Genomic DNA, 22,620 nt, shown 5'->3' with positions numbered 1-22,620 from the left:
TTTCTGTTCAGAGATGTTAGGAAGAGCTAAACGTGTAGACAACATTATATTCAGACAAGCACGTCCCCATAAGAATACGTTTCCATGTGCAACAATAACTACATATTTGCTATTTAGTATTATTATTATCATAATTTGTGCTAGTATATATGTATTTTAAATGTGACGTGACTCCCTTCATTTTTTACTCTTTCTGCAGATTTGTAACTGCAAACAATGCTTTTTGCCGTATTATTTATAATATACTTAGCAAACGTCCTTAACCAGGGCAAGTTACAGTTGAAACTAAATACAAACGTTTAACGATTAACAACTACAGCTACAATATAGCAGGTTATAATTGAACTAAAGTGTGCGCGTCTTATGGACGCATTTATTAAACCAGTCCTTAATATTTTAGAGGGAAACCCAGATCTGCTGTATTTATTTATTCATTCATTTATCTTGTAAATGGACACGTTAACTGAATCGTGCTCGCCTTCACACTGACTGTCTCTGCGGATTGTCCTGCACACCATTCACACAACACAGCCTGAAACACCGTCCAGCTGTTCATACAATATTAATAACATTATTATCCTTCAGTTTATTTTAACTAGTCAGGCACTGCACCGGTCCTGTGAAATCCAAGTTTTTAATACACTCGGATATTAACTGTAATCAGTCATTGTTTCTGTACGTGCATTTCACTCCATACTGCTAATAAAACTAAATTCTTCGTGATCGCACACGGCACTTGAGATTATATCTTCCGACACAATGTCTCTGATCTCTTCCCTGTCTGTCTACAAGTCAAGCTCACAGCTTCGCTTTCAGAAGCGGAGATATTTCCTTGGTGGGCGGGACGGACGTTTACGGACACGTGTAGCACCAGATAACTACATATTTGCTATTTAGTATTAATAATACTAAACCGTTAACCGTCGAAACCCACGTTTAAGCATCCGAGGCGGACGGCAACAGTCACTCCGAGAATGGGCATCTGGTAAGAAATAGTAATAACAACAAGAGAGATGGCAATAAGGGTCTTTAATGGAATTACAGGGGATTTTCATCATCTCTATATGTTTCATCTAAAGTCTACTGATAATTATGAGAAAGTGATAATTTAGTCTAATTAGACCAGTAACTGATTTAACTGAACCATAAGGGTGTTGGTGTGTAAAATCAGATGGGTCTCCTGGTCCAGGACTGCAGATGCCTGTGTGTGTGTGTGTGTGATTGTCTGTGTGTCTACTCTGCGTATTTAATGTCTGTTTCACTATTGTTCTCCCCAGAGATGTTTTGAGTGAAAGGTGTGCAGGCAAAACAGAATCTTCCTAGGTCCTTCCAGCACTGGGCACAGTACACAGCCTTGCAGGTCTGGAGAGGACATTCCTCACATTCCCCTTTCTGTTTCTCCCCACACACACAGCAATGTCTGCCCAGACACCCCAGCCTCCAGCACAGAGAATACAGCAAAGAGTTCACCTGAGAGACAACAAAAGAGGGAGGATATGCACAGAAAGAGAGAAGACAACAAAAAGTGAGAAACTCCGAGTCAGGCATATGCCAGACATATAAAATGTATGTCACACCTCTTGCATAGACATTTAATTACTTTGTATCTAATCATTTAAAGAGGCATGTCACTTTCAAAGCATGATTACATGACTGCATTTAATCCTCTACTGTACTACAACCCTAATGTCACATGACTTTTTAATTTGCATTTGTTAAACAAAATATATTTTGAAGCAAAATAAAAACACACACATAAACTTTAAACAAACATGTATTTACACTTCAATAATTACTCATTTGACAATAAAAGTAAATTATACATTTCCTAATTAAAATTCATTGCTCGCAGCCTCATCATTGGAACAACCAGTAATCATTGGTCTCCAGATCTTAATGCACACATGGGGCATGGAAGATTAAAAGCTTCTTTAAACATATAGGTGTTAGATTATTCAGAGCTTTTTAGGTTAATACAAGATGTATCTTAAAATAAATTATATGCCTTACTGGTAGCCACTGAAGAGATGCAAAACCTGCAAGTTTTGAGGTGGTTGAAAGCTGGTGACTGTCATGTGGATGTGAGTGCTGCTTTTAACTTGGCTACATCAAATGTTAGAACCATTATTAAAAATGTAGACCAGAAAAAGCTTCTGTTATGAGTTATGAAATTATCAACTTGACTTGTTCATGGAGCACGTTGTTAGAAAAAATTGAAAGGAGGCTTAGCATATGGTTGGATGGCCAAACGCAATGTAACATGCCATTAAGCCAACTCATCATAATGGAAACTAATACGTATTACTGTAAAATAATGGAAAATAACATTAATTACTGTATTAATCTATGTCTATTATTACCTGTACCTTTCATATTAAGGTTAAAAATAACCTAAATCAGAATCGCATTTCCATGTATGTGATGTTATAATGACCCCGTACAGTGCTGTTTTGGTTAGGGCAACATATGCTAGGAACGTATCCTGCGCACTAAACAGGGTATTTACTGTATTGTGGTAAGGTGATTGGTGTTGTACGGGAAGGGCAGTACATTAGAGCGTAACTCCTCAGAATCCCATACCCAGTATAATTGCACCTTGTAGTTTTTCATGGAAGTTAAAATGGAGGACACCTAAAAGACCTAAGGTCCCTAGATACAGCTGGACTTTCACAGTCACTCAGCAGGATAATGTCAAAAACTGTTGCAGATTGGGGTGGGGTTTGGTGAGGGAGTATAGGAGGTACAAGTCGGTTGTGTTCTTTGTATATTGTTGCCCGTGGATTGACTTTTGCTTGTATGAGAACCGTCTTTGTGTACTGAACCTATGTGACCCAGACTTTTGCTATGTGACCCAGACTATGACCACTGTTTAACCCAAAATAAAGAAACAGACAATTGCATTGTTCTTGTCAAAACCACAAACTAGTATAGTCAATTGTAATAGAGGTGTAGAAGATAAAATACAAAGACTTAAAGTGCACAGAACAAGGGTGCAAATCCTACAATATACATATACATACATACACGTTTTGTTATGGTTGCCTACTTTTTGTGCCTCAGCTTCAAGTTCCTGGGAAGAACCTTATTATACACCACCTACTGGGTTGGTGCATGGCAGCTATTATACAACAGAACCAACCAGCAGATAAGGTGGGCATGTGACACATTAATTAAATGCAGATCCAGCAGGTATTAGAGGTCTCTTTAAATAACTAAATGGTCAAAGTGGTCCACTTGTGAAATTGACTACATAAGAGATCAGATCAGAACAAATTAAAAAAAACAGAAAAACAAATGGCTCATAGGACTACTGTTGTGGACCCATTCATACTCACTCGTGCCCTATCAGCCCTTCTCATGAGCCTCTTTCGCTGCATCTCTATGTAGAATATCCGTCTTCGTATCTGTCCATTGTACAGAAACAGTGTGCGCCTCTTCTCACGCTGCCAGAAAAGTATGGACGGTGACGGTTCAAATCAGAAAGAGATAAATACAAACGTCCAATCAGAGACAGAGACTGACACATGCTGTTACAGAGCTATAATGCACCGGTGACACTACAGTAATAAGAGATAGCAAGCCCTCAAAGATTAGTTACCAGAGTGAGCACTGAAGCAGTAGAACACAGAGACAAATCTGCAATGTAATACAGAGTACAAATCCAGGTTCACAGAGTGATGCCTGGAGACTCAGACATCTGGCCTCAGCACTGATTCAGTTGCTGCAGCATTGCTAAAGGGAAAGCCTGAGTATCACTGAGTATTTTACTCACCTTTGGAAAGAAGAAGGCGGCGATGACTCTGCGCAGTCGATTACTATAGACTTGAACACAGCAAAGCAGCATCATCAGCAGGAGTGGCAATGTGCTCCACAAATAGTCTGACTGGCTCAGACAGTGAGGCTGGGGTAGACAGTCTGTAGAACAGGAAAATAATTCTCACAGCACAAACCCAAGAGTAAACCTTGAGAAGACATCAGCCATGGCCACAATATAATTTGCACTGAAGCAGATCTGGATTGTATTATTTCAAGGCAGAATTTCTCTCCCTCGAAAGACTTCAAAAGAACAGCAAAATTGTATGTAATAATTTATCTTCACAAGTAAACTTAAACTTAAAATATGGGATGACCCTTCAAAGTAAGTTGCAAAATAGAAACAATGGAATTAAAAACATACGCATATTGTTGGTGTTCAGGTCCATGGCAGCAGAGGTGTTGAGGGCTCCAATAGATTGTCTTAGCAGGGTAGCCATCATTGACTGCCCCCCAACATTGATCTCAATGTGGTGACTACCTAAAGAGACAACACAAGCTGTAATATTGACAGCTAAGCTACCTCTGCATTTACAATCTGTCTAATCTTGATTCATATACTCACTGGACAAAAAAAAAAAAAAAAAAACATAATTGGAGGAACATGACTGCTATTTGCTATTCTGAATAAATATTTCAATTTTCAGTTTAAGACTTTCTCTTCAGTGACAGATATACAGAAATATAAACATATTAATGACAAAGGTGGACCAAATATGCCCACTATGATCCAATAATACTTTTATTGATGTGCACATGACATAGGAACATAAGAACAAAATAACTCACCTAGCTTGTTTAATGGCTGATAACCAATTGAAACGAGGATGTAATTAACCTGTAAGTGTATGCACTGCTACAATAATAGAGGCATTTCCGTTTAATTTCCACAGATGTTCTCTTATCTGTGTTTCACTAATGATTGTGAAGGAGTAAGCCGTTTTGATTTATTGAATTCCTTTATGCATCTACGTGCATCTAATTGTGTCTGTTCTAGGTTAAACAGATTCAGTTCCTCCTGGCTGTGCAGGATAATCCAAACCGGGGGTTAATTGCATAAATATAGATTAAGTCTTGTCTTAGAATACTAGTATTGTCATACTAAAATTATACAGTCTTTCCTTAGACTGGTCTTACTTAGTCAATTATGCAATGCATTCTGGGAATCTACGACACTTGAAACAAACAAACAAAAAAATATTTGTGGCCCCTTCTCTAAAACATCAATGTTCAGTGACAGTGTTGCCATAGTCTCAGGCAAGAGCAGTTTCCATAAAAATACAGGACTTATATTTTAAGTTAGCCTGGCAGCGAGAAGGCTGTCATTTTAGGTCAGTGTACATTTTTATGCAACTGACTAACTTGCATTAGACTGCTGAATTGTCAAATATAGTCCAAAGCATATAGTTTTATGCAACCAGCTGCAGGAATCAACTTGACTGCTTTCTTTTTAATTGATTCATAAGCAATATTTTTGTAATGTATTGCCTAAATTTGAATATAGTAGAGCATTGTTTTTGTGAATCACATCAGGAAGACAGACAGACACCTCCACATTGTTATGCTTTGGGAGGCTGGCTGAGTGGGTCACACTGCCAATCTACAACTAAAGGAACCTTTTCATTATCAACTTACTTTGATTATCCAATAGTAAATGGAATACTAGTGGATTTAATTATACAATTAATAAGAAGCAAATTATTTGTTACTATAGGATTACTGAACCCAACATGTCTGAGAATATTTAATATCCAACTTCCCGAAATGTGTATTAATATAAATTAATATTGTAATTTTCAGCAGTTGTATTTTATCTTTCTATGCTCCCATGCAACTTCAAAGTCATGTACATGTTAATGCTGCAATACCCTACATAGTTTAACGATTTAACGAACTGGATAATCAAAGTTCAGCACTACATTACACTATCGTAATTTAGCAATGTCCTATCAGTTTCAGTCACTGCTGGCTTTTTCTAACTCACTTGAGAGGGAGTACTCTGTGTAGGAATATGTGCGGATGATGGTAAAAATCCTGTAAAGAAACCAGTCAATGGCCAAAAGGGTTCCTGTGAAGAAGCTCAAAGGGATGACCTGCAGCATGCCTAACCCCTATGGAAAACATCAGTATACAAGATCAGCTCTTTTTACACATACACTCAATACACTCAACTGCATACGTTAATGCCTTGCAATTATTGAACACATCCTGGAAAGAAATGGAAGCAACTTTAGGTATTTTGATTGATCTTTTTCATGTCAAAAGCTTTCATCCTGTGTTGTACATTTTTTGGAGTTATATAAATGACTGCTTGTGCTCCCTTGTATTTGTTGTATACTCTAAAGCCTACATTTATTTTTACTTTTAATAACCACTAAAGATTAACATAGGCTGTAGCCTAGGGCCTCTCGCCACCAGGGAGCATCAGCGAGGGAAGTACAAATGTAAATTACAATGTTGGTTGCTCAATATATACAGGGATGGGCAGTATTTATGATACATGTATTTAAAATACGTATTTCAAATACAAAATAGGATTTAGAAATGTGTATTTGATAGGGTTGATGGAAATGGCTTCATATTTTGTATCAAAATACTTTAGTGTTTTGTATTTTGTAGTTTAAAAATACTGTAAAATACTTTGTGAGAAGTCTACATGATGACATCATAAAAATGCTGCCTCTGATTGGTGCCTACTTGCCCAGACTTGTTGAGATCAGAACAGAAAATTGATCCAAACCCGAAGAAGAAGGTCAAGGTGAGAAATGTGTAGGTTGCCAGCATAAAATGCTAAAATTTTTAACAGTTCATGTTAAGTTTTGGTGTTCATTTTAGTAGCCTAGGCAAAATCGTTTACCAATTTACGTAATGTTCAAGCTAACCATTTGACCCAAGTAGCAGCCCTCACAGTTAAGGTTAGCTTGCTACTTTCAGCCTATGTTAAGTTTTTGTTGGTTGTGCACGAAAAAAATATAAACGTTTCAGTGTTGTACAATATTACATTATAATGCCTTGAAATGGTGTAACTTGTTAAATGCACACACATGTGCCTTATTGTCATTAACAATATTGTGCTGCAAAGCCATTAAAGAGCAGGTTGTCAACCCATCCACCACTCCTTGGCAAGCTCTGTTGCTACTTTCTGATTACGTTTCTGGCTACATTTAAAATCAAAACATATTGATCATTGAATAATTGTTGACAAAGTGTTAAAATGTTTGTTTTCAACCTCCAAATAGGTGTCCAAAGATTGATAAATAAATAATTGAATGCTAAATGATTGTACCCTAATTGAAGTAGCTGTTTAGTAGGATCATGATTTTGCATACCATTGCATGAATGACTGCCTGACACATAATTTATTATATTTATGTTTAACAATCAAATGATTAATTACTTAGAAACTAGTTGCTATGAATAAAGGTGCCATCAGTTGTCTTCTTATGAATGACTTGTTTGTCATTGAGTCAGTGTTGCTGATAAAAAGTAGGCCCTTCCTTACCAAACACCAAGTACCTGAATTAGGATACAATTAGGAGTCATTAGCAAACTGTTAGTTAAACATTAAGCTGTTGGTTAAAACTAACCTTCATCTGGGTGATCACACGGATGTGTGAATATTTGATCTGTTAACTGGTTGCATATGTCAGATTTATCGCACGACTCGTTAGGCAGAGGAAAGCTGTTGCTATCAAACATTGTCTACTTAATCAGCTGAGTCAGTTTATTGGTGAAGGGATTGATCAAATAGGCCGATAGAAGGAAGGTTTGCCAAGTGATTTCATGCTCCCTTGTAAAAGTATTTTTAGTATTTTTAAAATACAAAAATACAGTAGTTTATTTTGATACATGTTGTGGCTGCTGTATTTTGTAGTTTATTTTGATACACTTAAAATTAAGGTATTTGGTGTCTTATTTTAAACACATTTTGATGTATCTTTGCCCATCCCAGAATATATATATACTGGACCTGACTACACTGGAGGACAGGAGTTTCTGTATGCAAAATGCAATGTGAACAATTACTTGTTTCTGTGAGGATGACTTTGAGAATTAAGTCATCTCAATGGCATTACAATTTGAAGGGCAGTTCAGAGTACATTAATAACATTTTACACTTTGAGAGAGGATTAACGTTAAACTTTGAAAGATTATGGGAATATATTTTTATATCCACTATCTTTACAGTCTTGCCCTTTAAATCAGATTAAGAAGATACAGTAAAGAACGTACACATATTCTGAGCTCACTGGGGTGCATTTTGAGGCTCCAGGGAAAGATGAAGTCTGCATGTTCAGCTTTCTTTAGTGGAAGGAGGTAGCGCTTTTCCTGGAAAAAAGAAGAACTGAATTATGAAAGGCATTGCCTGGCTGATTTAGAGAGCAAGACCACTGTATGTCCTCCTCTGAATGGATTTCCTGAACAATTTCAGTGTCAGTTTTCATCACTAAGCTTTATATAGCTAATAATAATTTTAAAATGTAATTTAATATCTTTGAATTCTCAGAGCATTGTAAGATTGTACATTATTCTTCCCCAAAAACTTGTTATCAACATTTTTGCACTTTTCCAATTTATTTCTCCTGTAATGATGCAAGAATAAATTTTAACCCTAAATGTAGTAAAATCACGAATAGTTTAATTTGTATGATAGAGTAAAGTACTCACAATGTGCTCACTATAACATACTGAATGAATGCTTAGTGTAGAGTTGAAATAAGTCTTCAGTGAAGTAAAGTAAATGTTAATAATAAAAAGACAAGTCATCTCCGAACGCTAACCACAGTAATTCTTTTTGACTGACACGACTACCGACCCAATACTGGACGAGGAACTTGACCAAAAACGACCCGCTTGCTCTACTGACCACGAGAACGCCAATCCCTTTGACACTGTAAGCAGACAGGTGACCAGCAGACTGCCTCAGCAGTCAACCCATCTACAGCGTCCCCTAAAGAACGTATACCAGCAATCAGACTCAGGGGCTTCCCTACCCAACACATCATGCTCCCCAGATACCACAATTTCATGCCTAGTAATTTGAATGTGTGGATGTACTTCAATTGTTAGTAGGGGTTATATGTTATACCACATACAACATGAATACCTGTGGACATCTGCCTAAATAAACAATCTTTATAACAAAAAGTAAGAGAGACTAACTAATCAAGAAATACAAATACATTACATTGGAACTGTTAATAACCAATTAATTATTATTTAATCTGTTAATTCTAATTCTAAGTGACACAGGTTGTTTTGCACGTCAGCTATCAAAAAAGCAAACTTCTTCCCACGTTTTGCTTTAATTCAATTGAATAGTCTTTTTTTAATCTCTGAGATGTACCCTTGTAGCTGCTGCCAGTATTCTTTTTATATAAGTAAGAGTTATACATCAAATGATTTGTAAAACCCTTTAAAAAATAAAAGCTTGTTACGGCTTACCAGTTTTCTCCTTCGAGCATCAATCTGCCTGAAGTAAGTGGTGATGTACATATTGTCAAAGCAAATGTCTCGATTGTAGTTCCTTGCATAACTAAATGCTCTGCCAAACAAGAGAGAAGAGTGAAATATTTAATGTTTTGTGATTTCAGCCATTATGTTCTAATATTTTTGGGTAATTTCATTACAATTTCCAGATCTATTTAAATGCTTCACTGAAGCTGCATTTTGTGTGTTTTGTATTTTATTTTTTCACAGTATTAAAATCCATTTAAAATGTTTTTAAATATTTCACACTACCACAGAGTGCAGATTCTGTTATTGTCTTTTGATTAAAACTAAATACATTGCAGATGTGTAAAATAAAATATATCTATGGTGTACAGTACATCAGGTAGATAGTGTTGCATGCTTTTGCTCAATTAAATGCATTTTGACAAAGTCCATACATCCATCCATTCTTTAAATGCACCAATTAATCAAATTGCACCAAAACAATTATTATTAATTTCTCGTTATCTAATTAATTACAGCATCTATGTTGATATTCTAATTGCTCTATACCAGGGCTACCCAACCTTTTCCATTCCAAGGCCCACTTGATCAACATCATAAATCTTTGAGGCCCACTACCCACAAAATCCATTCAAAAACTCATTTTTAAATACATTTAAATACATTAAATACATTTGCAGAATTTGCCAATTACGTCACATTAGCTAGTAAGTGTATAGAATTGAATGAAATCCTTTTCTGTTTACAATTAATGCATATAAACAAAATAAAACATCCCCTTGTAGTTTAAAATGTGTTATGTTGAACAGTAATCGTGTTTTAATTTATTTTTACAAGCACACGGTTTATATATAGGTAGGCTATTGATTTAACTTGCATGAAACGTTAACCTTCCAGTAAAAGCACTTTACTCTTAATAAACTGTATGTGTGGTGACGTATGCATATTATCTTTAATTTGCATTTTATTCAATAGAGAAAATAGTGTCAGAAATAACGAATCAGTATTAAAAAGGTGTAAAACCCTTGATGAATAAACCCCAGTGTTCAGTAACATTAAAGACAACTATACTGAAAGTAGTAAATACGAAAAACACTGCAACACAGTAACCTTAATATTTGGTTTAACTAAAGAAAAAGACTCCCTTCTACAGTTTGTGTCAACATTATATATTTTTCAATATATAATAATAATAATAATAATAATAATAATTATAATAATGGGTAAATTGCAATTAACTTAGTACGGAACTGCGTACTAACCACGGGATCATCTCTAGTGCGCTGCTTTCAGTTGGATGCAATTGACCCATTAATCCTAATAAATTATGCATACTAATTGAAATTTACATTGATTAAATGATCCCGGAGATTGGTAGTTCCTCCGTGATATACCACTTTTCAGTTGTACAGCTTACTTTCAACTTTTTGTGTGTCTTCTTTGCATTTAGCAAAAAATCCCAAACAGCAGAAGTTTTTCGAGACATTTGTTTAGTTTTTTTATGTTTGCATTATATTGTACAACACTTTGCACGATGGCAGATAAAGAAACAATAATGCAGAATAACACAGAGTGGTCCACATGCATGCTGATAGATGGGGGATAGTACTCTTTCAGAAGAAAAAAATAGTTAAATTATCAGTGTAATCGTACATTTTCAAAATACATTGTTTAAATGTAATCTGGTCCAATACCTGCTGACACAACGGTTTTTAAATTTGTTATATTTCACAACTTTTATTTAAGTAATGGGCATTATACCAATCAAATGTTTTAATGTAGATACACTACGAGTGACATCTGAAGTCAATGGCTGTATTTGAAACCGCATACTACCAATACATCAGTAATGTGAAATGGTGATATGTAGTACGTGTAGTATGGGTAGTATGCGGTTTCGAATACAGCCAATTTCTATCAACAAGAGAAAGAAAAAATGATGTGATTTTCACATGACAAACCTTCAAACCCTCTGAAGGTCTGGATACCGAAGGAACCTTCGAACCTTCCAAGACAGGCCTAATTATTATTATTTTTTTTCCTAAAATTTTATTCCTATTTTAAAAGCATTTAAAAAAATGTTTGCGGCCGCAGCCCACAGGATGGGAATCACTGCTCTATACATTTGTTTATGCTGATTAGCTACACTGATGCCTTAAGGATAACACTTAAAATATAGGTTACAATACAAGTTGAGAAAAATACAATGCCCTAGTGATTACTATACATCAGTTCTGTTTTGCTATTAGACAATAAGTAAATATTGCCTGTATAAAACGGAGGCTCAATGGACTTACGAGAGGAAGATGCAGACGAAGCTACAGGAGAGGAGGATCTGAATAATATCCACAAAGCGGTCTAGAAGAATCATATTCTTCTGGAATGCTGCCCTTAACTCTTCTGTGATCTGAGACTGTGAGATCTGATCTCCCACCACAGTCTGCTGCTCTGTTTTCTGTATAATCAATTCATTTTAAACAAGCTGGCCACAGTAGTTGTGCAAAAACATTCTTGATTATGACAAACAGACAACAAACACTCATTACAATATTTTTCTCATAACATCCTACCACCTGACCCCCTCAAGCTCATCAAAATATGAAATTATACATTTACAGCAAACAGTACAGTAGCATAATACACTAATGCTAGAAACACATGAATTAGGCATAGAGGTTTTAGATGATGATACAAGATCATACTTTGATGTAAAAGTACTAAAACAAATCACAATCTTTCCACATTTTTAAAGAGGATAGCATCTTAACTCTTTACACTCAGCCCCATTTTCACCTGGTTGGACTTCTTAAATGTGCAAGTGTTTAATATGGACATTATAAGGAGTACAGGTATGTGACACATATAAAATAAAACTAGACAACCTATACTATAATATTCTGCATAGTTGATCAAGATTAGACAAACTATATTACAGTACTACCAGTTTTTTCACAAAAACAAAATGTGTTTTTAGAAAAAATTTGACCTTTTTCCTCTATTCAAGTCTATGGGAAATCTTTTTTTGAATGTTTTAAGATGAAATGCCACACATATTGAGATGTGGAGAAGTTATTGGTTGAAAATACCATAAGAAATGAAGGAATAATGTAAATGTGAAAAAAATAATAGCCTAGGCGGAATACGAATTTTTACCACAAAATATTCACAAGAGGGCCATTTCTCCATTATAAGGGCCACAGGCATGTGGGACCATTCCAATGAAAGCATACAAATATAGAATCAGTTTCTGCCTTGTTGACCATGTTTAGACACACTATATTGCAACACTACCACCTTTTTCCAAGATAAATAATAGCATAATTATGAATTTTGAATTATGACATTTTAGGATTTTTATTCTTAAATGTTTCTTAAACTTATTTAAAGTACTAGTAAAATACAACTTTTAAAACAAACTGGGTGAAATGTTGATAAAAACTTAAGTAGTTATGATCATTTATATTTTATGTATTACAAATAGCAATTCTAGAACCTAGAAGTCAATATCTCTACACAGCAACTTAACAATCTTAACAATCTTGGTATCATTCGAAAGTCTCTAGTTTCCAGTGATATACAAATGATGTTGGCTATAATAATACCAGCATTTTCTTAATCTGAGGGTGGGTTGAAAACAATGTGGCTGAGTCGTCACAATCTGGAACAAACGATGTGGTTGAAGCTGAAAATTTGGGAACCTTTAAAAATAGACTGGATAGGATCATTGGATCACTTAGTTATTAATGGACATCAAACGAACACAATGGGTTGAATGGCCTCCTCTCGTTTGTAAACTTTATTATGTTCTTATGAGTGTAAAGAGTTAAAGAGAGAATTTCCATATGAAACTATACAACTACACCAATCAGTCACAACATTATGACCACTGACAGGTGAAGTGAATAACACTGATAATCTCGTTATCATGGCACCTGTCAGTGGGTGGGATATATTAGGCAGCAAGTGAACATTTTGTCCTCAAAGTTGATGTGTTAGAAGCAGGAAAAATGGGCAAGCGTAAGGATCTGAGCGACTTTGACAAGGGCCAAATTGTGATGGCTAGACGACTGGGTCAGAGCATCTCCAAAACTGCAGCTCTTGTGGGTGTTCCTGGTCTGCAGTGGTCAGTACCTATCAAAAGTGGTCCAAGGAAGGAAAAGTGATGCACGTGGGCAACCAAGGCTGGCCCGTGTGGTCCGATCCAACAGACGAGCTACTGTAGCTCAAATTGCTGAAAAAGTGAATGCTGGTTCTGATAGAAAGGTGTCAGAACACACAGTGCATCGCAGTTTGTTGCATATGGGGCTGCGTAATTTCAGACCAGTCAGGGTGCCCATGCTGACCCCTGTCTACTGCCGAAAGCGCCTACAATGGGCACGTGAGCATCAGAACTGGACCACGGAGCAATGGAAGAAGGTGGCCTGGTCATGATGAATCATGAGTTCAAGGTGTTGACTTGGCCTCCAAATTCCCCAGATCTCAATCCAATTGAGCATCTGTGGGATGTGCTTGACAAACAAGTCCGATCTATGGAGGCCCCACCTCACAACTTACAGGACTTAAAGGATCTGCTGCTAACGTCTTGGTGCCAGATACCACAGCACACCTTCAGAGGTCTAGTGGAGTCCATGCCTCAATGGGTCAGGGCTGTTTTGGCAGCAAAAGGGGGACCTACACAATATTAGGCAGGTGGTCATAATGTTATGGCTGATCGGTGTAGATCACCAGCATAAGGATGCTTTGGACACCTATTTATGTAATTGTAGGCAGTTAATTCAGTGCTGATTGTGTTTCAATAAAAAACAAAACTGCTGTGGAATCCTTAACATATTTGTTGACAGCAGCAATTTATTACTGGGTTCATTATAAAAAAAGGGAACAAGCTACCTACAACTTTATGTATTCATTATGAATTAATTATTATTTTCCATATTAAACCCTTTCTACAGTAAGGTAATTTCTGCAGCCTTGCTAATCTGGAATGTGATGAATGTGTGTGGTGCCAAAGTGGGCACTTCTGTGTCTGCCTATTCATCTATCTCCAGTGATTTTCTTTGGAGAATGGACAACCTTAAAACCCTAAATGATTTAGCATTCTCTATTTCCACAGGTATATGGGTTGAAGGCCTTACTGTGATGACCACACTGGTGCTGAAATCATCCCCAAGTCTCTCGATGGAGAAGTTGAGTTTGTCATAGGTCTGCCCAAAGTTGCCTTCAACTGGGATCTTGTCTTTGCACCAGGGAGTCATCACTGAAAAGACAACAAAACTGCAATAAGTCTTACTTAAATAAGGCTATCATGGAAAGCACAGCAGACTGATCAAAGTACCATTTCCAGTCCATAATTATCTGAGAAACATCTTGTTTGCTTTCACTTAGTTTTGAAGTACACACTTTTCATATACAATTACAATACATTATTAAATAGATATTAGATATTCATTTAAATCTGATATTATGTTGACTGGTATGAAATTACATGGTAATTTGTTCTCTTAGTTATAATAGTGGATATGGTGCAAGCCATTGGGTAAGTGATGTTAGAATCTTGAAAAAAGGCAATCAAGGTTAACAAAGGAAAGGAGAGTCAGTCAACAGGCAGGCCATTCCACTACTGTGGGAGAAAGAGGAGCATGACAAGACAATTATACACTTCTTATAGATAGAGCATTGTCAAAAAGAGGAGTTAAACAGTACAGCTGAACTTAAGTGAAACATTAGCAATAGAAAAACAGTAGGTGAATCTACCCTTCAATATGTTGCAAAGGAAGCTGAAGGTCATTGGCAAGCACAGTAGGTGGTTAAGCAGTGGGATGGAGATGGTGTGCATACATGCCTGCCACTTCTTATCGAACCATGCCTTACATCGGTACATTCCCTCCTCCACCACATCTGAAATCCACAAATAGAGAGAGAAATGTTATTTATGCTTATGTAACATATCAATATATATTTTGCAATACTTGAAAAGTATTAAGTTGACCTTGCAAAGGAACTGTATATGCGATTGATGACAGGTGAAAAATTACATCTACACAAAATAACTTTTTGCTACCTCAGTAGGTAAATCATTGTGAAATTTGCTCATTTTTCAAGAGCTATATTGTGAAGTATTGTTCCAGAAAGCTCTTTCATCTGGCATTCCACTGCTATCCTGATGACACAAAACTATACATATGTCTTTGAAGACAGACACAATTTTTTCACAAAAGGAGTAACACCTTGTAAATGAATGCTTCTCTTCAATTTGTCAGGGCACCAACCAGAGAGAACACATGCATTGATTTGATATTTTAAATGACCAAGATAAAGTCAAAGAGACATTAGTTAGAGAACCACAAAGGTGTGAACCACAGCATAGGCAGAGGACAAGTGGGAATGTAGGTCTGACGCCGCCATTGAGTATTCAAGAATGAGAAGGTGTCATCCTGAAAGTAATTAGACCAATCAGACTTGATTGACTGAATCAGAAATGTAGTCAAAATAGTAATCCAATCTGAATCAAGCATACATAACAAAGGATTACAAACAATATAAAGACAGACAGTGAGTGTAGGTGTTCAAAATAACTCAGCCATCTAATCTCCTTCTAGTGTCTTTCTTTCTAACTCAAATTGAAATAAATAAAGGACTATTTTCTAGTGAAGATCACAGCTGACTATTTTGCCTTACAGACCTCACAAAGACACTGACAAGATAAAGACCTGCAAAGGAAGTATGTGAAGGAGACACAATCTTCACAGAAACACTTGATGTGTTCAAGACTTTGGTAAGAAAAAGGAATTAAGATAAAATTTGCCAAATTACATCGTTATCTTTGCCAAAACACCTGAAAACCTACACATCCGATACCAGAACACTGCTTTGACACACAGACATAATTAAGTATCTAATTTAGGGTCCTATGCTATTCTTATACTGGAAATGCAACCAGTCTGTACCCAACTTCAGTATATCATATCTGTACAAGACCAGTTTGAACCTGGAATTAACATTCACACTGCAGTCTATATAGGGAGCCACCAAAACCAGCTCCATGTCTCAGTAGGATACTTCTGTAACTGCTCTGAATTGACATATTAACATATATTTGGAACATACTATTATACTATGACTGAATGTAATTGAAACAGTAAGGTAGAGACAGTATTTTCTTTTTTGTTACACAGTAGTGTGTTTAGTGTTGAGTTCCTTTAAAATGTTTTGTTTTTCTTCCAATATTGAGAAATGCACTGTACTCACAATCACAGCGCAGCATGGTTTTAGCTGCAAACATTTCCTGGGTGCTCTTGCTCCTCAGCACAGGTTCTATGTGAAAGTTGCTGTACCCATACTCCCCCATCACCTGCTCCCTGATATCCTGGAACGTCTTCTTTACAGCCTGAGCCTCCTGTTCAAACTTCTTCTTCTCATCCTTAGGCCCGATGGTAAAATCAGAAAAACACAATACAGATCATCACAACCCTGGATCTAAAACTTTGCAAAAAATGTACATGGATACAAGCTTGTTTTCACGCATTGCAGATCTCTACACACGTGTCTGGCATTCAAAAAGAATTGGAAATATTAGCCTAATTTATTTGCAATTGCCTATGGTATCCAGATACATTAACATTTGCTATAGGAACCTGAGTAGCAAACCAGTATAGGGTATCTCATGGAACACACAATGACAAATTCTTTGTGCTATTAGACAATAATGGGCTTACGAGAGGAAGATTCTTTATGAAAATGAAAATGTTTTTTTTTTCATTAGAGAAATAAATGGGCATTGTTGCTATCCTGGTGGTTTCAGAATTTCCTCAGTTGATAGCAGGAAATGTATATGCTCGTCACATACCACTATGTCTTGCACCACCTTCTTGAAAGGGTCTATCATGACCTTCCACATGACTTTGCTGTGGTTGATTTGTAGCTCAATGTTACAGCCCATGGAGAATGCAATGTCCTGGACATTACGGTGGATGTTTGAGACAGGACCTGTCAAGTCAACGAAAAAAAAAAACATATGGTCTAAATAAGTTTGAAACCTGAACATTTTAAATAAAAATACAAATCTTACATTAGCTCTCACCTGTGCTGTATCTGTTGTATTCTCAAATCTTATTTGATCATTAGCTTAGTTGATACAGTTAATGGTTTCACACATTTTCAAAATAAAACTGCATCATTGGCATGCATTTCCATTACACATCCACATGTGCATATATCTTTGGTGGAAATGAGGGTTAGGATGATGGATAGAACCTCAGATTTTAAGTGAATGTTAAGCATTTTCAGGACAGCAATGACATGTAGCTCTTATTTTGTATGTTAACACATTATTAAAGGAAATTCCAATGTTTTACCTTGGTAGAGGCATGCTAGGACAAACACCATAACGTAGGCCCGACCTTGAGTACCAAGCATGCTAGGAAGTATGAGCAGAATTGAGCACCGGAGATAGGCAGAGACAGCACAGCACAGTGCACACAGACCTGCAGGTGCACAAAATTGCACACAGATTTACAGATATTTACAAAGAACACATTGTGTGAAAGACAGTCATTGTATGTATTTACAACCACACACTGACAGAAAGACAGACACTGAGGAGTCGTAATGTTTTAACATACTAAGTGCAACCACAGAAAATTTTTAGAAAAATACAATAAGTTCAATACAATCTACAAAATGTACTATTGCCACCCTGTTATTACTTTTTCCATTTGATAAACTTAAAAATGTTAACCTTCTGATTGGTTATCAAAAAATTGTCTTATTCAAAAAATGTAATCATTACTCATTGATTATTACTTTTGAAGGGTTAATATTAAAGGAGGGGGAGAGGAGTGAAGATGATACAGGATGTACAGGACATAGTGGCTTGAATGTTCAAGGGTGTGCGTAAGGGTGTTACTATTTAATTTTGTATAAATTTATACCAAATCGTTAATAGAGTTTTTGCTATTTAGCTAATACATAGAAGGTTTATACATTTGCTAACAGGAGGAATTAATGAGGGGTTAACTTTACTGCAAGATGGAATGAAACTGTGACGTGTGAAGAGTGAGAGCTTATCACACTAGTTAAGGTACAGAATGTACTAGAAAGTGTGCAACATTACAGGTTACCGGATGCACAAAACAATATATTATTTATTTGAATATTATTATTATATTTGTTAGCAAACACCCTCATGCAGGGTGACATACAATTGTTACAATATATCAAATTTGTACATAGAATTATCCATTTATACAGCTGGGTTTTTACTGGAGCATTCTAGGTAGGGTAACTTGCTCAAGGGTACAACAGCAGTGTCCTCCACCTGGGATTTAACACATGACCAGAGTCCAAAGTTTTTTGGGTCAATTAAAAAAAAAACTGTTTAATCATGAACCCCCAGTTCTCGGCATGTGATGTTGAGAGCTCCAGGGCCTTGTATTTGTTTGTCTATAAAAAGTTTCTAGTTTCACTAACCAGCCATATTCTTCCCCTTTAGAGATGAGATTCCAGAACAGTTTCCAGGGCAGACAGATTGTATACACTGCTGTAGTCATATGTGTGGATGACATATATACTGAATACTACATTCTGATTGGCAGTTTATTAGTTTATTAGCTGTGACAGCTGATTTTGCAAATGTCTTAACCAGCTAAAATAATTGAATAAAAAATAAGTAATAATAAATAATATTCAAGTAAAGGTAAGGCACATATATTTTGAATGCACTGCTGTTTTTAGTTTGTGATTTAAACCAGAACTCCACCGAAAATCCATAATTTCTCAAGTTATTCTATAAGTAGAAACGTATTATGTGGAGTGAGTTTTTCATGTCCAAGTTTTTCATGTTCTCAGTAATCAGAGATCGAAAAATATGCCATGACGTCACGGGGGTGCTAACTCTGGAGCTGCTTTGCTGGAAGTCAATGGAGGAAATCAGAATAGTCATGAAAACAATTGTTTAACAATGTGTAGTTTATTTACACAATGTATACATGGGCTGTTTATCTAGGCATAACATTGTATTGTTACATGATTGAAGAACTGCATTTCTTTCCCTTTGTGAACAAGGTCACTGTTTCACGGTCTTACTGTGCTACAGTACTGTGCTATAGTTTTTACCAGCAATTTTGGCTTGATACATTGTACAAACGCCCCTTATATTAAACAATTACCTATGCCTTCATGTTCCCAGTTCAGCCATATATGGGTCTTCCAAACCAAACTTCCACTCATCAGGAGACATGTGAGCATTTTAACTTTCTCTCCTGTCTGGTCTGCATAAAAGTAACTGTAGTTTGTAAGACTGTTCTTGAACCTCTTCCATGCAACTGCTTGTAATAAAAACCTTTTAATTGGAGGTGCATCTCTATCTGGATTTCTGCGACTCATCAGTTGGTGTCATGAACAGGATGGTGGCTTCTGTGTCCTGGGCTTTGGTGCCAGTTCAGAACAAGATTTTAAATACCACCCTGTAAATTAGTGTTCTGTACGGGTATCAATAGTCACCGGGGGCACTGTCCCACTATCAAGAATAAAAAGTGGAATAAGTCTAGAGAGATTTTCTGTGTTTCCAAGTTAAAAGGTCCCAGGTTTTAGGGCTTTTGCCCTGGGCGCCAAAATCCTGTAGGAATTAGCAAGGTCATGTGGCAGCCATTGTATCCGCTGCAGTGTGCGGTTCGGGCACTGCAGTTGGGATACACACTGGAATGTGAGTTTTTTTGTTTTCCTTGCAGTAAGACTACAGTTCATAGCTTGTTGATGTAATATGCGTATTATATCAACAAATTGTTATTTGGGTAATATGGGTTTGGGGGGTGGGTGCTAGGGTAATTACAGCTGTCATTGTTAAATCATCAAGGTGTTACTCGTGTAGCACGGGTCTGAGGTGGATTGCATATTTTGCAGCTGACAGAATAGTAGCAACTGTCATTGTACTTTTTAACAGAGTATTACGTGGTAATACGGGAAAAGACTGGGACACGATGTCAAACTGGGGAGGATGAATCAGTGGTGGATTATCTGTTAAGGGAGTATGAAAAGGATTGGAATGGTAGGCCATACGATCAGAGGAGTTGGTTTAAAAACAAGAAATAGAAGGATAATATAGAGGGAAAATATATTAGAATTGGAACTGGGGGTTACAAATAAATAATATATGAATTTAATGTATTAGAGCAAATATATAAATATATATATATATATATATATATAATATATATATATATATAAACAGGAATCTGGGGAAACAGCAATTGCTCATTGAAGGTTTCTTAGATTTGTGAATCGTTAGATATAATAAAATAATTATATAGTATAACAGTATGATATATGTATGACATATGTCGATAAATAACTTGGACAACTGTTTAGTGAGGAATAGGAAAGGTTTGAAGGTTTGAGGAAATGCAGAAAGCTGTTGATGCTTGGGTAGCTGAAGAAGGAATTTGTTTTGTGCTGCCGCTTTCAGAACACAGGTTTTCTGGGGGTAATATTGATTGGGTAATGAGAGAGGATGAAGAATTGTTTCTGAGGTGTGTCAAAAATACCTATGGAAAAATAATGAGATGAAATAAATAGATAAATAAAAGTGAATTGAGTTAAAGTCATAAAACACCAGGAAATTCAGGCTGGGAGAGAAACTGTAAGACAGTATCATGCAGATAAAGGATTCCCCCCTGTAGGGGGGTGGGGGTTGTCAGTGGCTGCAGCCTTGGCCTCCCAGCTGTTTTTTTTCTAGCCATAGGGCACAAAGTTTCACTTGACCTGTCAAGTTTAATTTACAAATATGTGGGTGTTGAATGTTGAAAAAAGACTAGCTCTTTTATGTACATGGCATGTTTGTCACTTTGTTTTTAAGATCTTTTTGCCACTTTACAATTGTATATATCGGTTTTGTATATATCGGTCTTTCTTTAATGTTTCTTTAATTTTCATTAATTAAAAATGTAGGCCACCATAACCTATTGATAGACCATCGGACTAACACACATAATAGTGATTTGGCCACCTCAGCATGAATCATAAATCACAGAGAAAGTGACTATAAGAAAACAATCAATAGTGTTAAAAACCAGTGCACCACAATAGATCAATCTACTGTGTGCTTTTCACTTCAGTCTAGATAAGATGACATTCAAGCAAGCCAAAGAGGCCTATAATCCAAAGCAGACAAAGACTGATTAACAAACATACATGGCTCTGCAACAAAAACAATGTTTAAATATCTGTTTGTTTACAACGGCATAACTCACCTATGAATGCACAGGCCACAGGGATTCTGTATTCCTCATACATTGGAATCTTGTGAAGAAGTCCATAATACAGTCCTAAATGAAAAAAAGACCAGTGCGCACTGAGCTGTGCTATCCCATTTTGATGTTGTGATAGCTATTGTTTCTGTGTTTTTGTTTTATATAGTATCTGTGTGTGTACACATTTTGATATTGCCTTTGTTTTAAAGTGGGTGGTGCACAAAGTATAAAGGCAGAAACGAAAGAAAGTATGCAAAGTAAGATTCAAGTAACAATAGCAATGTTAGTATCATGGTTGTATCTTACCTATACCATAGATGGCACCAAAGCCTGCACCCAGGAAAAATTTGGTGAAGGGAAACTCCTGGGGTCCACTGCAAAGAAAGTGTTTGGCAAAGTTCGGGAGAACTCGATCACACATGTACTGCACAGCTGAGGAGAGACAAAACCTGTGTAATCTTAATCATGACACTAACTTTGTAAGCTGCAAGCTAATAATGGCTTTAAATACATTTGCTGATTTATTATGCCAGTCTAAAGAACCAAGTGTAGAAACCCTTTAAAAACACGTTTCAAAAAATGTATGCAGGAATTGTTTTAGGTGAAGTAATAGTACTGCTGGGTAACTGCAAGAAGTTCTAATACATTTACTTAAATTGGTATCCCAACAACAGTTAATTGATTTATGTATTAAGTGTTTTTAAGAAGCAGAAATACATTGGTGGATAAACATGATGTAACATAAGCCTTTATCAAATCAATACTTTGACCTACACATGCAATTTGGCTTAATTTATTGTCAGAAGTCATGTTCTACATTAATAGTGCCTTGCACTTTTTGGAACTAGGCTTTGTAGCTTGTATTTCAGTCCTCAACATTGAACAGCCTCACCTAAATGCCACTTATCAAGCCATCGTTCATTTTAAAACAGAAATGACTGCATTTTGTTCAGATTAACTCAAGGATACAGCTGAGGGTCATCAATCTATTCACGTTTAGAATCAATAGTTAAAAAAAAAAAACTTACTTGTGTGCGGTGGTTTAGTTTTCTTTTTGCCAGTGTCTCTTGTGTTATCCATTTTCTAGGAGTGATCACTTCGTGCTATT

General features: G+C 36.3%; 1 protein-coding gene across 1 annotated transcript; it reads right to left on the bottom strand.

The window, feature by feature from the left end:
• Window positions 1–1,051: 1,051 nt before the first annotated feature.
• Window positions 1,052–22,592, bottom strand: dcst1 (DC-STAMP domain containing 1). The gene is made up of 16 exons (XM_066721145.1): window positions 22,541–22,592; window positions 21,819–21,944; window positions 21,513–21,587; window positions 17,622–17,750; window positions 17,114–17,253; window positions 16,516–16,687; window positions 15,022–15,165; window positions 14,403–14,524; window positions 11,568–11,725; window positions 9,259–9,358; window positions 8,047–8,142; window positions 5,798–5,924; window positions 4,178–4,294; window positions 3,773–3,915; window positions 3,336–3,443; window positions 1,052–1,470 (listed from the first exon to the last, which is right to left on the bottom strand). Exons 1-16 carry the CDS (start codon window positions 22,590–22,592, stop codon window positions 1,234–1,236), a joined length of 2,046 nt encoding a protein of 681 aa, XP_066577242.1. The 3' UTR covers window positions 1,052–1,233.
• Window positions 22,593–22,620: the final 28 nt, after the last annotated feature.

This window comes from Amia ocellicauda, chromosome 14 (assembly GCF_036373705.1).
Source record: "Amia ocellicauda isolate fAmiCal2 chromosome 14, fAmiCal2.hap1, whole genome shotgun sequence".
NCBI classification, from domain to species: Eukaryota; Metazoa; Chordata; class Actinopteri; order Amiiformes; family Amiidae; genus Amia; species Amia ocellicauda.
The sequence above is the reverse complement of the archived record's forward strand: the minus strand, read 5'-3'. Positions and strand labels throughout refer to the sequence as shown.